Raw genomic sequence first — 17565 nt, forward strand, 5'->3', positions numbered from 1 at the left:
ATGATCTGATAACTATTGACTGAATTGCCATGATATTTATTATAGACACTACTGCATCAACAGGTCAAACTTTAATCCGTCCAACACAAGGCCTGTTTCTTAGTAGTGGATGTCATAGGAATAGTGTTTATTTGGTCCTTCTATATAATAAACAACAATCAGAGGGAACATTAATTTCAGTGTCTTCGTGAGACAATCTTTGCGTCATTTAATGCCATGCACTTTGTCTCACCGATGAGAACTTGTGCTCCTGCAGGGGGCGCTCCATCTTGGGCCTGCTGTCTGTCCCTTTTGGCTCTGATGTCTTCACTCCGTCTGGTTGCTGCTGAAGACGAGTAGCTGGAGGAAGGCAACAGATGTGTGGCTGTCATAGTTAATAAACTCAAGCGCATAATGCTGCCAGCTGTTCCAGCCGAAAGAATATTCCAGCATGCAAAAGATAAATGGTTCAGAGCTAATTGTTAGTGATAGGAAAAAAAAGCCCAGAATAAAAGAAGTTGAGCGTGAATCACAGATAAGTTTTTAATGCTGCGGGTACAGTGAACCTCATTCATTTAAGGGGAGTTTGCAAAGTGCTCTTTTTTCATACAGTTCCACATGACAGGCTTTCAGTTGTTGGCAGTGAGCTCTGCTGGTGCAGCTGAGGTGAAGTTCGTCCTCACTCAAGGCAGCTTCGATATTAATTGCTCAGGAAGCAGAGAGTGTTATTCTTACATCTGCCCCATCTAGATTTTCCCCAGATACCCTGGATATGTGAAACAGTCGACCTTTTGGTAACTTGCCTGCGTCTCACACCCTCCAGCTATTACTGGCCCAGTAATGGGAGTCCTTTCCTCCTAAACTCACCTGGAAAACTTCCCTGGCTGGAACTGCACACACTGTCCTCCACCCCAGAGCTGTACACAAATGAGTCCCTCTTGTGTGGCGTAACACAAGACACGCTTTCCTGTAAGATGTGTAAAGGAAGTTAGAAATAATTCCCTTTTTAACAGCAATGTATGACAAGGACAAGCAGACAACATAATCATAACCACAGCTCTACTCTGTGACTGTATTTGCATTTGTCTTTTTTTGTCTGTTTTTAGATGCAAAATGGTACAAGTGAACGAAATGGATAAACACATTAATATGTATTACTCTGCCATACATTTTTGAGAACTGTTGTTTCTGGGATATAATGAAATCCAACAAGCTTGTTTCAGTTGTTTAGGTAACAGCAAACAGCAGATAAAAAATACAAATAGAATATTTTTTCCCACAGGAAAAATGAGAAGCGAAAAAAGATGAAAAGACAAATATGTCACTAGCTGTAAATGAAGCTGCTTGCTGTTTTTTGGTTTGGGGAAGTGACACATACTGTACATATCTGCACTTTTGTTATGTGTAGTAGCCCTGCATGTCTCAACCCACCAGTCCAGTGTCGTACTCATCCTCGGCCTCATGCTCATTCTCATGCTCCTCCACGACACTGGCAAAGCTGCTGGCGTTGGAGGAGGAGCGGGAAAGGTCCTGCGCCTCAGGGATGGACGGCGCCCTGCAACACATAGCCAAACTACACACCTGGGTCACTCTGACCTTACAAACACCCATCTAACACCCATACCCCTATTTGGGCAGTAGCGGTCAAACTGTTTCTTTCCCTTCTGAAAGTCAAATTAATTTGTCATCTACATTTCACAGCTCTTTCCCGGTTTGCACCGGGGGCAGTTTTAGGCGAAGTGACAGCAGTGCCTTTGCAAATGTGCCACGTAATTCTTCTAAGGTGTTTGAAAAAATAGTCCTCTAAATTAGCTGTTGCTAGGGCTGTGTGATACTGAGGAAAACATACTGTATATAGCATAATATTTTTGCCTACATACATTTGACAGACAGACAAGCTGAAGCGCTGCCTTTAAGACGCAGTAAAATACAATTTATCATGCTGATATTATACAGCAAATGCCAGATTATTTCTTATCTCATATAAGCTTTAGTTGATGCATTTTTTTTTATAATTTTCTCAAAATGAAAGGTGCTTTACCTTATTAAGGTACAAATGCAAAGGTGTCAGTATTGTAAATATCACAGTCAAAACTTTATTATACTGTTTGTCTTTTGTTTAGACTAGACATCTGTCTCCTGCAGAGTGAGAGTGAGAGAGAGAGTGCTTCATTCACAAGCTATGTCATTAGAACATATGGTGCCAAACCTGGACATTGTGAAAAGGATAATGTGAATTTGGTGGCTTGTTGCATTCAAATAGCTTGAAAGGCTCAGACCTATGACTATGAGGGCAGTCATCCATGTAATAGAGTCGCTGCAGTTTCACATTGCATGAATACATTCCCTAACCACCCACCAAAGGCATCTATCACCACGAATAACTTCTCAGCATGGTCTATTAGAATATAGTAAAAGATTATAGAATTAATTAAAACTGGTAGTTACCTGTTCTTAGTAGCAGGGAATTCTGGAGAACTGTGATTGGAGGAGTTGTCTGATTTATTTTCTTGTGACATGTGGCCACTATCGGGTATCCTCTGGGTGCTGGGTGACACCTCCCGGCTTAAGGACAAGGATGGAGATTGAGACATGAAAATAATGTAGGTTCATTATTTCAAATATTGATGATGTCATAACAAATTCACATCATGTGAACATGTGTTGTAAGATCTGAAGAGAGCACTTTTAAACTGCTACAAACCACAAGGTATTGTTGACATTCTTTCCTTATAAAAGTGACACACTGATTATGATGTTGCATTACAGATATTAAATGAAATGTTGCTTTACACACTGCAACAATTCAATCACTATTCAAGGGTGTTCCATGATACTATTCAGGTGTTACAATGTTGTTACAACACAAAATTAGGTATGAAAAAGAAACCCTGAAGCACAATAAATATACCTTACATATACCAAAACTGCTGTCCAACAAGAACTTGTATAACAAACAGTGAATCTAATAGCTCATTTCTTCATTTTAATGTCCTTGCTTCCATCTGTTGCAACACTGTTCTCTCTTCACTACCCACTCCCTGCTGATCAGCTCTGCTCTGTCCTCTCACCTCCTCTCTTGGACCTCCTGGATGTTCTCGATGCCAATGGCGCTGCTGCGACGGGAACTGAAGGGCCCAGACTTTTTCCTGGTTGGGCTTTTCCCAGGAATTATCAATGACTGACAGTGGGCAGGGAGAGGGAAGTCAGACACACTACTGGAATAGTATATGCTTATCACAACCACAGCATAAACTGTATATAGTACATGATACAGGAAGGTCACTGAAGTGAAAGGTATCTGTATGACCTGATGGCTTGATAAATCCTGAGATAATAGTAATGACACATTTGGCAGCATGTTGTACAAATCCATGCTAGACTGGGCTTCAGATAGAAAGTGATGTCATGCTCTATATTTTCGTTAAACTCTGAGGTTTACTTCAAATTTCAAATCGTCTGGTTCACACTTCTAATTTAAGTATGATTCAGCAGTGACTCCATATGAGATCAGAAGTGGGAGTATGTTTACAATAATCTTTTCTGAATCTTGTACATTTCTCTCACAGAGTTTTGGAACAAATTTAAAAGCAAAACGAAGTGAAGGAATTCATGCATGAAGCCCTAAGATCTTGTGTTATGGGATGCAAAACATGGAACAGGAAAACTCCACAACATTCATCTGAAACAGAATCATTGACCTGTAAAAACTATTTAAATTACAGGAAAGATTTATACTGAGGTAAATGAGCTGTAACATCTCTCAATCCATGATGGATCATCCCTTCTCAGCTATAATACATAAACACATGAGGGATTGGCTCCTGTATGAATGAATGAAATGAAACAATTGTAATTTAAACCATATCTTAACAAAATATATTATAACTCATTACACCTACAAAATTAAAAACCTCTTATGGCCACGAGAACTAAAACACAGTGAACAGGAACATGTGACTGCATAACTAGCTACAGGATGACTACTAACTGTACACTTACATTTCAAAAAGACAATAGCAATGTAAAGACAAAAATATTAAACAAGAAGGGAGAGATATACATGAACCTCTTCTATTGTTCCTATCCCTATGGCACTGCCTCGACGTCCATATTTACTGGGACTTTTCCCTGGGACAAGCAATGACTGAGCCACACAAGACAGGGCAGGGGAAGCAGAGAGAGAAAGGAGATGATAGATTGAAAAAAGCAAGAGGGGGAAGGAAAAGAAAAGAACACATCATAAGATCACATGCGCATAGCACAGAGAATTTAAACAGCAAGGTGCAAAAGAGCTTGAAAAGGAGCTCACAGCACAAGTTAATAAAGAAGACATGATATTGAGGAAACAGTAAGAGGTGTTTTAGAGCAGAAGCAGGCTGGGGTCCAACACAGGAGGGCACAGCAGGAGATGGAGTGCCACCGAGGAAACAGGCACGTCTGCAGTTTCTGCCCAGAGGCATACAGGTCTGTGTAGTGATGCATTCGGAGGGAGAAAAGGGGCAAAGAGGGCTGACACAATCCAAATGGGTAGCTTTTAGAAAACGTAGTCCTTTCAGAAATGGGGTAATTTTAGTTCCAGTTCAAATCCAAATCCAAACCAAATCCAAAACTGCAATGGATTCCAAACCAGTTGAAACATAATTAACCCCATTTTTGCCAGGACAGTGTGTGTTCCTTTCATTCGTGGCACGTGCCATGCATATTTTTCTGCCACACATGCACAAGGCTGCGTAGAGGAGTTATAACATTTACAGGAGGATACAGTCATGACAAAAGCACATTAAGGACAGAGGGAGTCTGGGTAGTCAAACAGCTACTATGCTGAGCTCACTTCAACACTCGGGGTAGAGACTAGACTGGGGCTCACAAACAATCAGAGTCATCTAGTATTAGGGAAATCATTGGTTTCATTCCACAATGGATACTCTATTTTTAACATAATCATAAATATCTAACTGTCATATTATGTGGTGATGAAGATTCTCTCAACAGATGAGAATGAATGAAATGCTGAGAATGAATTGTGCTGTTAATTTTCAAAACAAAAGAAAAAACCTAGTTATTAATAGAAACACTATGAGCCATAAATGATAAAAGGCAATCAGTGAAAGCCGCTTACAGTTAAGTACAAAGCAAGAGGGAATTTAAAATGTCAGGAACAAAAGCGAGTGCTTTGATGTTAACATACTGGTGTACGTAAGGTGCTATAATGTGCCAGCAGGAGTGATTTGCTTAAGTGCTGCTCAAAAGAAAGAGTAGGGGTTAGAGAATCTATGTGTATTTATCCACTGTGCTGTGAATAGTGATAATATACTATATGCTGAATGTATGTGTTAGGTGGGCATCATGTGAACCAAAGTTGGGCTACTTACAATCCCTGGGGTTTTGGGGCTCTCTGCGGGATTATGGGTAAAGCTGCCACTGTGACTAGTGGAGACTGTGTGTGACTTCTTGTTACTGAGGCCCATGGCGTCCATAGACTGGCTTCTGCTGCGGATGACCCGCTACAGAGAGAAACGAGGAGATACTGTCAGTGGATCCACTGATATTATGTGGAAACGTAACACACTGACCAATATTTCAAATGTCAGCCAACGTGTAGAGTAAATATTGGTATTTATAATGTATTTTTACAAAATGTTTACACATTTTTTGCAAAAGACATTTTGACAAGTCGCAGTAGGGAAGAAAAACCTGTGCTTTTCCTAATATGACAAGTCAAAATTTGTGCTGTGAAAAAGGCTAATCACCAATATAATCACTAATGTTTACCTTAAGTATTTTGCATCTCCCAATATATTTCATAGAATGTCAAAAACTCTGACAAATGGCAACTTTTAATAGCAGAATTGCTCCATTATTTTTTTTAAATGGAGGCAAATATGACTACATTTTGAACCTAAGGTGAAGTGTGATGAATATTTGGGGATAAATGTGAATGTAAATGTGCATTATTTGTATGCAGGACTATTTTTGAACACTTAGGGGCAGTGCAGGTCAACAGGCAGGAGGGAGAGGCAATGTGAAAGAAACGTAGGTTCATAGAAGGTCGAGGAGAGTGTAGGCTCTGCGGTGAAGTAGGATGATGCCGCATCTCTTATCTTCTAAGTCGACATTTAACAGGGCAGAGTCTGTGGTGGGGTTTTTGTGTCATGGGAGGGGGAAGATGAGACAGCGTGAGCGAGGGAGATCAACATGGGTGAACCAACAATGAGATAAAGTAGGAGAGACAGCAGCAGAATCTGCACAGCAAGACCGAGCAGACAGGGAAAGGGAGTGTGGGGAATCTTTCCTGATATAATTTGTGGAGGTGTGAAAGAGAGAAGAGGAGAGAGGCAGTAAGAGGGCTCTCGACAGGAAGAAAGAAAAAGAGAGACAGGACTTGCAGGCAAGAGCACATTCATACAGAGGTAGTGCATGGGGGTATGGAAGAGAGATGGATCTGAAGAGATAACAGAGACAGAGAGACTGTTGGAAAGGTGGATATATTTCTCTGAAGTTGCAAAGAAATACAAAAAAACATAGCCGACAACTAGACGGCGACACAGAGAGAAGAGAAAAACAGCAAGGGAAGACTGCCCATGGGGAGACATGCAAACTGCATCATCAGCTTCCTAATGAGGGGTCATTAAATCCTTCATCAGGCACACAAAATCACAGCTTCTACTGCCGTGCCTCAGCGGCTGGGCTACGCTCCACAACCCTAATGGTCATTGATGGAGCACTCTCAGTCAGAGCAAAGTGCCTTTCATACACAACAGGACGCTCCCCAGCCTCAAAAACCACACCATCATGTGAAAACACACCGAGTTCAGCAGTCGCAGCCAAGTGAGGAAATCAAATGCCACAGGACTGGTCCTTTGAGATACTGCAAATTTTCTATGCTTTGTTTTGTCATGTGTGAATACCCAGAATCCCAGCCAAGAGACAGGGGAGGGGAAAAAAAAGCATCCTGAAAGTTTTACCATTCTCTCTAATGCATGTGGAGTTGCAGATTAACGGTACATTGCAACAAATGAGGGATGGGGGCTGTACCTTAAAGGATTCAAAGAAGCCTCCTCCTCCTCCACTGCCCCCATTCTCCAGCTTATCTTCATCCCCACCCAGACCCATCATGGACTGGCTGTTGATGTGCAGCTCCTCATACAGCGTCTCCAACAGGGCTGAGCGTGTGCGCTCCTGACAACAACAACAAAGTCAGTTTGGACAAGTACTGACACTGCCTCTAAGATTCAATAATTCAAACATTTCAAATTAAGGGATATGGTTGGAAATAATATGACAGCAAATAGTAGAGTAGCACTCATTTGCACTGTGGCAGTTTGAGCAGTGTTGAAATCACTTCTTATCAAGAATACAGCTAACAGGATGCACACCTATACAAACAGATGTATTTCTTAAGTGCGTGCACACACACACCACACACACACACACACACACACTACAGGCATTTGCAGTCCTATAGCGCAATTTGCACTGCAACACTCCTCTCACCTCCAGCTTGGCAAACTTCTCAGCCTTGTAACAGGCGTACTCTGCATTGATGAGCTTGGTGAAGAGGAACTCCCTAAACTCTGGCCCCTGGTGGAGGCAAGTACATAGAAGGGAAGGCAGAGTGAATGAAGGTTTATGATGTCTGCTTGTGAAGGGGAATTGAGTTTGTGGATCTGTTTTACTGCTGACCTTTTTGAAGATGGCGGGGTCAGGCAGAGCGGGCCCAAAGAAAGGTACATCATCCCTTGCTGTCACAGATGCCTGGAAGAGACGGAAGGTAAGCAAAGCCCATGAAACCCCTCTGGAAGACACACCGTGATGCATGATAGACAAGACCACTTCTTAAAGCCACACAGAAGGATCAAAAGTATCTTGAGTATCTTGACATAGTAGTGGCTATCCTTAGAACCAACCTTGTAGGTGACATTGTCAGTACAGGCGTTCTCCACCTGCACCACCACATACGCATGCAGGAAGTTGGACTGGATCATGTCTGGTACAAAGGGCGTGTTCTCCTCCTGGAACACAATGGCTACGATGTCATTGCCTATGTGCCTCTTTCTCTGCAGCTGGAGGGCACAAATAAAGAAAACTAAGAAAGGCAGAAACATCTCAAATAACCAGTTTGAGAATTATAAACACAGGCCTGTCACAGAATCACTTCCAGGACTCGCAATGAAAGATTGACTGGGAATAAATAAAGTCTCAAGAGAGCAGTACAACCTCTTTTCTGTGATATGTGACACCCCAGTTTGCATCAACTATCAGCAAAAACATTCCTTATGTTTTGTAGCTCTTTTTAATGGCTTGTGCTATGAATTTAACACAATGAGGAGTTCCTTCATCATTTCTTACAAAAGTAAATAAATACACATAAAATGCATGTTGTCTATGAATATATATATATATATATATATATATTGACCCACAGGCCCCCATAAATCCATTTTTTATATCTTTTTCAATGTAGCTGTGACTAGGCTTGAATAATTTAGGGTTTCAAATGTGTTGACAGTGTGAAAGCTAATAAATCTGAATAACAGTGGAAGTACTGCAAAGTCAAACAAAAATGGTTTATGATTCTACAGATGGCTGACTGTCAGCAACCCAAGTCATTACTGCAGAATAGCTGCATTTTCCTTGTTGCCAAAAAAGCTTTAAGTTGCCAAAAGGAGGACAGAGTGACTGTGCCCAAGTATTACGGTTTTATCCAAGCAATATCTGTTAAATTGCTTGGTGCTGCCAAGCAATAGGGACAGCTTCTTCTTGTGCTGAAATATTAATCTATGTTGTCACCTCTTCACCTTTTGCCAGGAACTCTAATTTTCCCATAAAATTCCCATAAATATCAGAGAACATATGACTGTTTTTTCCTCCTGGAAAGTATGACAATATATGTGTATTTCGGATTTTGCAGTAGTTGGGGTATATTTTTTGTTTGTTCTTTCAGAAATCAAACAGTGAATACACCGAAATATCAGTGGATATCAGAATGTCATAATACATTCTGCTCAGCCCTCCAAAATGATTCTTATCATGAAGACAGTCAGGCCTAAATCATTCCACAGCATGTAAGTAGCAGTGGATTTATCAGATTTTACAGACAGATCCAGTTTGGTGAAAAACAAGAAATTCTCAGTCAAAAACAGACCCAGCACCTGAGTTCCTCCACAGCAATTACTTCAACATTGTGACATTTGCTCTGCAGCAGCATTCATTGATTATCCTTTATCAGGTTGTTTAACACACTCAGGGACAGCCCTTTAACAAAGCCACTTTACACCTGTTGATATCAGCTGTTATGTTAGCTGGTGCTTCTAAAAAACACCTCAAGAGTTGACCACACTATAACAGGGCAAATATTTATTCTATTCATAGACAATTCTTTGACGACAAATTACTTTACAACTGCTGTCTGTTAAAACCAGTCTGTTTGTTCACATGAGAACAATCTACCATCTGTTTCAGGCCCTGGCAAGTTTTCATAATTTGTTGAAGTGATCTCATCCAGAAACATGCCAGAAATATTAAATACATGCCTAAGTAAATGGAAAATGTTTGAAATTGCTCAAAGGGAAAGAGTCTGACACTCTAACCTTCATTTATCAAAAATCTGCAGATGTCTCAGAAATGTATCCTACATCAAAAAAGCTCTTAATTAACCTTGTAATTGCTGAAGATATGTGATTGCAGCACATCTAAACACCAGTGTTACCGCTAAATAAAGCACAGTTTTAGAGAAAATTCAGAATGTGACAGACATAAATGAGCAGTAAATACAGTCTGTTTCTCTTCATGCATTGTATATGGTCTGTCTGTGTAGGGTTACTGTGGTAACAAAGTGACAAAGGACGAGTGAAGAGCAGCTGAGGACTAATGCAGCTTACTGCAACATGGCATCAAAGAGATGAAAGTCTTCAGCCACAAACCAACAGAAGAGAACACTACAGTGCTGGTGGAAATGGTAAACCTCAAAAAAAAAAAAAAAAAAAAAAAAAAAAAAAGGTATTTCTGTATTACAGCAGGTTGACTGAGGACAGAAAACTCAGGAAACCCAATTTAATGATTAGCAAATCCGTGTACACTAATGTCTGTACTGCACTTGTAAAGCACAAGAAAGTAAAAAGTATTCTTAGGGTAAAATACAGAATTTCATTTTAGAAAATTCCTCTTTTTTGTTGAAAGAGTTGTTAGGCATTCAAGGAAGTACAGTACAAAACTTGCTGAGAGTTAGATAAGAGACCACTCACATGTCTGCAAGGTAAATATGAAGGTACAGCTAACAGCTGTTTAGCTTAGCTTGGAGTAAAGACTGGAAAATAATTTTTTTGTGTGGAATAAACAAATGAGATAATGTTAATTAGAGAGACTTAGAAGTGCCTGTGGACAGATTTTGTTTGTTACAGAGCCAAGCTAGCTGCTTTTTCCCTGTTTGCAGTTTCTGTTTAAAGCCTGAAATAATCACCTGCTGGCTCTAGCTACATATTTTGATCTTCTTATCCGACTCCCTGCAAGAAAACGATCAAGTATATTTCCAAAAATGTCCAACTATTGCTTTAACTCCTGACTTTGGCTTTCTCCCTGTACCTCAGAACTACAGCAATTACACATTCAAATGATTCACCTTGCTTCATCAACATTAACTTGAAAGAAAGACCTAAATTTGGATGTTACAGCTCCTAACTCATTAGCTGGTTGGTGGTGTCACAAGGAGAGGCCTTTACAAATCAATTAGCAAAGGATATTGAAAATTACCCTGACAAATTAGTTACTCTGATGATTAATCACTGGAATGCCACTATACCTGCTGTGAGTCTCCCTCTGTGTAAGGCAGCTTGGTGGACACATGAAACATAATCTCCTTATTATGGAAACTTGTATAGACAGATTCTGTGCCTGTCTGCCCATGAGTGACATCCAGCCCGCCCCGAAACCTGGAGAACAAAAGCAGAAGCAGGGCATAAGTGAGAAACAGGAGAGACAATAAAAAAAGCAGAAGAGAGGGAAGAAAGAAAAGAAAAGGCAAGGAGAGGACTGAGTTGAACAGCCGAGAGGAAGACAGAAGAAAGACAAACAAAGTGGTGGTAGGAGTGGAACATAGAGGTGCGTGCTCTCAGAGCACCCAGCCCTTCTGTGCTCATCCATCATTGAGGGAATGCCAAGGGCACTTATTCTGCCTACTCAATCACAATGTCGGCAAACACTGCAAATATCAAGACACTCTAAATCGCTTTTTCTGGATTCATTAAAAGCTAACTGTGATCGATAGCAAAGTGAATGGTGGCCTGCTTCTGACAGACGTTAGTATAGTGCTGTACAGGGAATTAACCAAAAGCACTTAAATCTGCTGCTGTGAAAACTGAAAGAAACTGAATTGAAAAGTGTCCAAACCCTTTAAAGTCATGAAGCTCAATCTTCTGGCCCAGAAACTCCAGGAACTCAACAAAGGCAGGACTCTCTTCCATATTCCCAAACAGCTCCTCCTCTGTCGTCTGTGTGGACGAAGCAAAGGACATTTTCAGGAGGAGTGACACATGATTTCAAAAGGAAAGATTAGCAGCAGTATCTCTGAAGTGCACTCACCTGGCCAAACTTTTGATAAATAACTCCAAATTTGAAGTTGTTGCTGATCACATGCTCATCAAAGGTGACAATGAGCCTGGATGCCTGAGGTAGAGAAGATATGAAGTCTTGAGTCAGCTTCATGGATATATCAAGAGAAAGTGATATTTCACAGAGTCAACAATGAAGACCAGCGCTTACCTTTGGGTAGAGGACAGGGTAAAACCTATCCACATTTACCTCTTCACAAACAAGCTAAAGGGGGGAAAAAATACACTTAGTGTTTTTAAACTTCAAATATGAGCTGAAATTGTTTTTGACAAATATAGTCAGTATGATAATAACTTCCTACCTTGGCCATTTGAACCACATTGGGGAACTCAGTAAGGCAGGAAATGGGAATCACATCATGGTGGGTTTTTAGCTTTGTGCTGAGAGGACAAAAGGTTTGAAAAGTCAAAGTTCTATTTCTAATGCAAAGCAATGGTTTCTCTCTTTGTTGCTTAGCATTAATGCAAGAGAATCGTACATTAAAGGGAGACCTTTCCTATGGATGCTGTGTGAAGCTGAGAGTGTAATGGTCTTTACACTTGATGTGTTTGACACAAGATTGCCTGGGAGAGGGTTGAGTGGGTCGATCATTACTTTTCTAAGGGGTCACTGCTCTATCAAAGGGTTACAATAAACAATATTGTGGAAACTGAACACCCACGGAGCACTGCAAACTGTTCAGGAAACCAAAACAATTTATTGTTGCTCACATTCATAGCACCAGGATACTCCAAGCAATAGTTCAACATTTTGGAAAATATGTTTCTTCGCTTTCTCACCAAGAATTCCTGCTGATGAAAAGATTTATACCACCTCATGTCTGTCCAAAATTATCCTACCAGCACTTCTAAATCCCACATGTATTTGGAGGTGCTGGAAAGCTGATATTGCAATGGTGCAAACCCCTCCCTCAAACAACAATTTTCCAATCATAGCTTAGCAACTGTAACTAAATAAGGCAGTTGAAGTGCTGTGTTGAAGTGGTGTGCATGCAGCTATAGCAGCTGAACAATAATCTGTATTTCCAGACTGTTGTATTCTTCTCCTAGCCTTTCCAAAATCAAAAACCTGACAGCAAATGTGTAAGGAATTCATTAAACTTGTTTATGTTTATCTGCATTAATGTGAGCTGTAATCATTAGCAGGTCCAGCTAACTACTTATAATAGTGACGTTTACACTGCAGCAACCAAGATAACATGACATTTGCCAAACACACTTGTTAGGGCCCGAGCAACGAGTTGCATGGGCCCAACGGGGCCATGCAACGAGTTGCAAGGACCCTCTTGTTAATACTTGTCTTTAAGCCTTTTTCTGACATTTAAAGTGAAAACATACTATTTGTCAAATATGTAAACTAAGCAGCCAAGGATCATTAACTTGTCAGGATGTTGACTTTTTTTCCCAAGACATAAAGTTTTAGTCTCTAGTAATTAAAACGTCTGCCAGAGACAGCAATTCCACCAACTAATGGAGCTAACGTTAGCTTATTTAGTTAGCTAGTAAAACAAACAATTACCAGGTAGAAATTAGAAGGTTACTTTTCCCTTTGTTTAAAATCAAAGACCCATTGTTTCAAAAACTAAGTAAGAAATTTTGGTTTTGGTTAATCAGTCACTGCTATCATTGTAAACAGCATGTGTGAGCAGAAAGCCTGACAGGTGCAGCAGTGCCTAAGGGGCATGAGGCTTGGCTGTACTGTATTTTCAAGTCCTAACAACCTGTAATCCTTAAGTATGCTAAAGAATATAAGTTGGTGTTTTTACAATGTGTAGGGCATTAACAGCAAAATATAAAAAGAAATTATGACTTGTCATGTGGGTCTCTTACAGATGCTTTAAATATGGACTGTGAGTCAGTGCCTGTGACTACACCAGCTGAGGTGACTGAGTTTGAGTGGGATGACATTGTGAATGTGGGTAGTGCCCACCCAGTGGGAAACATCACTATGTGAAAAACGTTGTGGGCTGAGTGACTGTTACCTTGCTACACACTTGTCCAGTCTGAAGCTCCATTAACGGACAGGGAATGCAGCTATTAAAATCTGGAGTGGAACCTCTTGGGTGCTAAAATTAATTCACAGGTTATATGGTTCGTTGAGGTCTGCCTCTCTCCCCCTCGTCTGTCTTTAGCAAAATGTGAGGGCGTAGAGGATTTCAGTGAGTGAGCACGAGTTTGGGTGATGGTGGGTGGGAGGCTTGTACAACACAGATGAATAGTGTGCTGATTGTTGAGTACTTTGTGGCACAGTTTCTAAAGTCAACATTTATGCAGAGAGGCTCAAGTGTTTATGCTGAACCGCAACTTGCCAACATTTTGCCAAGACTTATTTAGACTCACATTATTACACAACTCCCAGAATATAAACAACTGACAAATGTTGGCATGCGTTTTTTGTGGCATAAAATCTGCAACTTTAGTCATAACCTTTAATAACCTGTAATTATTTAATTGGTTTATCAATAAAACTAATTATTCTCTTTCTCTATTTATTATTGCAGAGCTACAGGTTATAAGAAGCAGTATTAGTGTAGGTGAAAAGGTTATTTTTGCATCTCACTCTGTCTTATACAAAGACTGTCAGAGGCTTGATGGCGTAAATGCCCACCAGGTCAGGTGTTATGAAACACTTCCTGCGATGAAATTTGTTCAAAAACATGCTTCAGAAATAAAATACTGTGACTAGATCAAAGTCATCTTGTAGATGAGAAGTAAATACATTCATAAAAGTCCTTAAACAATATCACTGAACACTGCTAGAGTGTGTAAAATTGGCAGCAGATGTCTGAAGTCATATTTAATTGAAGACGAAACTGATCAGGAAATTTACTGGGTGATCTCAGACAGCGGGCCTTCCTGCTGAGCTGCCTACTGTCAGCAAACAAGCTGGAAAATACATTTTCAAATTAACCAATGAGGCAACATGTGAGAACTGAGAATCTTCCTCTTTCATTTTTGTCATTTTTGCTAAATCTAACCCTATCTGTGGGAGAAAAAATAAAAAATCTGTGGAGAGCAGTCAAGTCATGTGTGAAAATACTGGTATTGTTCTGTTTGGGAGAAAGCAAAGAATAATTGCAAGGGATGTTGCAAAGGAGAGTCTGTGATCTAGAAAGAACAAAGGAGTAAAAAAAGAATAAACACGAAAGTGAGAGAAAACAGGTCACAGATAAAAATAAGAGAAAACTGTACCGAAGCATCAAGCGCAGATGCTCTTGATCCCCAATGACATCATATTTCATGGAAAAGACCAAGTGGCCCAGGGCAGCATCCATGGTGTAATAATTAAAGTGTTCCTGGGGGCAGATAAACAGAAAGAACCTTACTGCATGGACGTTACTCCATCAGTAACAGTGGGTGACACAATAATTCTAAAAAAAAAAAAAAAAAAAAAGGTATATTAAATTAGAAATGGAGAGAGGTGAGAAGAGCAACAGTCTTCTAATTAAGGAAAATGGTTGAGCTGCCCATGAAAAAAATGTGTGAAACAAAGTACAATGTACCATTTTTAAAAATCTTATCTTCTTTTGAATGCACAACTACTTAGGTAGGTGCATTTATAGGTTGGTCATATGTTTCACAGTTTACTTTCATTTAGCAAAATGTTTTCTTCACACTTCATTTGGTCAATTTGTGAAGAGACAGTTCACTAACAACAAAGACGAACACAGTGAATTTGATTTTCTTGTTATTATCAAAAAGTAGCAACTGTTTTCCAGTGTCTTCATCTTTTTGTGGGCCTAAATGTTGCTCAGTGTGCTTGAAAATTGTCCTGAGTTGTAAATGTGACTTAATGACAGATAACACACACACAAATGACCACAAATGAACCTACATACACACTCTGAAGATTTTCTTCTTCGCCTTCATTCCCTTTGAAAGAATGTTAGACTGTTTTCTAAACACAAATGAGGAAAAATACGGTTCTGGCAATTGGAAAATCAATACTTTCAAGAGCAGTTTTACTTGTTTGATACATTTATTTTGTGCAGGTGAATTTAAGAACTTGAAACAGGTGACCTTTCCCTGACCCACTTGTATATTTCAAGATGCTGTATTAGATATAATAAACCAAGATCTGTACTTTTGCTGCAAAAAAGACTAGACCCCTTTTTTCCATCCTCACCTTGCCCATGAAATGCTTTCTATAGATCTTGGCGGTGCTGTTTGTCTCCAGTTTGATGTGGGAGGTAGGACAGGGAGGTTGCTCAGCTTCTGGTGGGTCTTTAGGCTCATGATTGGTCCCCTCAATCCAGTAGCCTCCAAACTGTGGCAGCAGGATGAGTGGAAATGGGCTACTGCGACCCAGAACCTGGCGGTGATGGACAACAATGATATTAAGAAAAAATACTGATATTCAGTGTGATGCATCAAGCACTGCATTGCTCTCATTGTTGGAGAAAATGTGTGGTGTTTTTTTTTTTTTTTTTTTTACCCATGTTAACCTTTAGTGTTACAGTTCTATATACTGTGTATTCTGTAGAGTACATTGTATGTACCTCATGCACGCTGGGATAAGGGATGTAGTCTTCTTCTGTCTGCAGGGAGGGAAACGAACATGAGTCAAGCTGACAAAAATCCATTTCTAGTTGTACTTTCAGTTTTGGTTCTTTGAGTAAAATAACAATGAGCATAAACACTGTGACAGAATATTAACTACAGTATCATGCAGTTCTACACTTTTGGCATTATCTTTCTTATCCTACAAACATTATCGACCTTTCTGACAAATGCCCATATTTTTCTCCAGTGAAAACACAGCCCTTTTTTGTTTGTAAGTAACAGTTATCTAAGGCTTCAATCTGTACTCGCCGCTCTGCTGTTATTATGTAACTATTGACAATCCATTTCAACTTGGCAGTTCTTTGGTAAAAGTTGAAATATTTTATAACCTCCGGTGGCTGGGTGCTAAAACCTCTCAGTATCGACATGAAACAGGGACAACAACAACATAACCTTTCACTTCGAAAAATAAAGCAACTCAGTTCCTACTGGAAATGTATGTGTTGGTGTGTGAGAAGCTTACTGGCAGCTAATGCATGCAGCACTATTTAAAATACATCAGTGGTCATCACATCATAACAAATATTTTAACTCTCATTTTACCCTCTGATAATTATATTGAGTTACTGTGGCATTAATCTGCGATGTTCATTGCACTCCAGAAACCATTTTGTAATGTCATGCTGCAATTCACTATTTTTTCCTTAAATTTCAGATACTGATTTTCTCCATTATCCCCCAGACTGCCTTTCAACAGCCCCAGCAGAGCAAACCTAGACTTGTCCATTATAAGTGACTATATGTAGCAGGAGTGACAGTAAGTGACAGTTTCTTTTATATCGAGCCAAGTTATGTGTGTGTCACAGTTCCTCACAGAAGAATACAACCTTTCTCATGGTACTGTGTGGTTGCTGCCACCAAAGTGATGAAGACTAATCCTCTGGGCACCTTGGATGCCAAATTTCAGTCCAACAATTGTCAATTTCATAATTTCACTTAAAACCACTAATGCCAACCTCATGACAGAACTAGAGGAAAAGTCAGGGAATCACCAAAGTCACTATGTTTCATCCTCATGGTAATCCATCCATTAATGGAACAGTGCTATCCATAGAACTGCTAATGTGACTAAAAACTATAGCTGCATTATATTTGTAACATTTGTGCTAAACTAAGCCCATGAGCTCTAATTAAGGAAAACCTAGCTGCTACAAGACACAATAATATTTAAGGTATCATATGCCTCTGACTTTGTGACAACATATTACACATGAACATGGCGCCACTGCCATGCATAAAGCAAGGTCCATAAAGAAATGGTTATTAAAGTTTGGTGTGGAAGAAACTGACTTTGACTTTGAACTGTAATGCCAGCTGGGAGAAAGCCCAACATCAGTGCCCAACCTCACTAATGCACTTGTGGCTGAATGGAAACAAGTCCCTGGAGCCAGGTTTAAACATTTTGTGGAAAACC

The 17565-nt window shown here is 39.9% G+C and overlaps 1 protein-coding gene across 10 annotated transcripts in view; it reads right to left on the minus strand.

Annotated features, from left to right (window-relative positions):
- The window catches only part of rap1gapb (RAP1 GTPase activating protein b), a 91989-nt gene that overhangs the window by 2763 nt on the left and 71661 nt on the right, over positions 1-17565 (minus strand). For 8 of the 10 annotated variants that reach the window (XM_051074382.1, XM_018683877.2, XM_051074376.1 and 5 more), the window contains 18 exons: positions 16088-16126; positions 15715-15900; positions 14781-14884; positions 11891-11969; positions 11740-11793; positions 11560-11643; positions 11368-11468; positions 10781-10910; positions 7890-8045; positions 7666-7737; positions 7477-7563; positions 7018-7161; positions 5355-5486; positions 3051-3160; positions 2428-2544; positions 1411-1552; positions 847-946; positions 233-339 (listed from right to left, as the gene is read on the minus strand). In XM_051074382.1, coding sequence (XP_050930339.1) covers positions 233-339; positions 847-946; positions 1411-1552; positions 2428-2544; positions 3051-3160; positions 5355-5486; positions 7018-7161; positions 7477-7563; positions 7666-7737; positions 7890-8045; positions 10781-10910; positions 11368-11468; positions 11560-11643; positions 11740-11793; positions 11891-11969; positions 14781-14884; positions 15715-15900; positions 16088-16126 — 1944 coding nt within the window. Of the gene's footprint in view, positions 1-232; positions 340-846; positions 947-1410; positions 1553-2427; positions 2545-3050; positions 3161-4048; positions 4127-5354; positions 5487-7017; positions 7162-7476; positions 7564-7665; positions 7738-7889; positions 8046-10780; positions 10911-11367; positions 11469-11559; positions 11644-11739; positions 11794-11890; positions 11970-14780; positions 14885-15714; positions 15901-16087; positions 16127-17565 lie in introns of all 10 variants that reach the window. The other 2 variants (XM_018683878.2, XM_018683882.2) reach the window with 2 other exon arrangements.

Source organism: Lates calcarifer, linkage group LG12 (assembly GCF_001640805.2).
Source record: "Lates calcarifer isolate ASB-BC8 linkage group LG12, TLL_Latcal_v3, whole genome shotgun sequence".
Classification (NCBI taxonomy): Eukaryota; Metazoa; Chordata; class Actinopteri; family Centropomidae; genus Lates; species Lates calcarifer.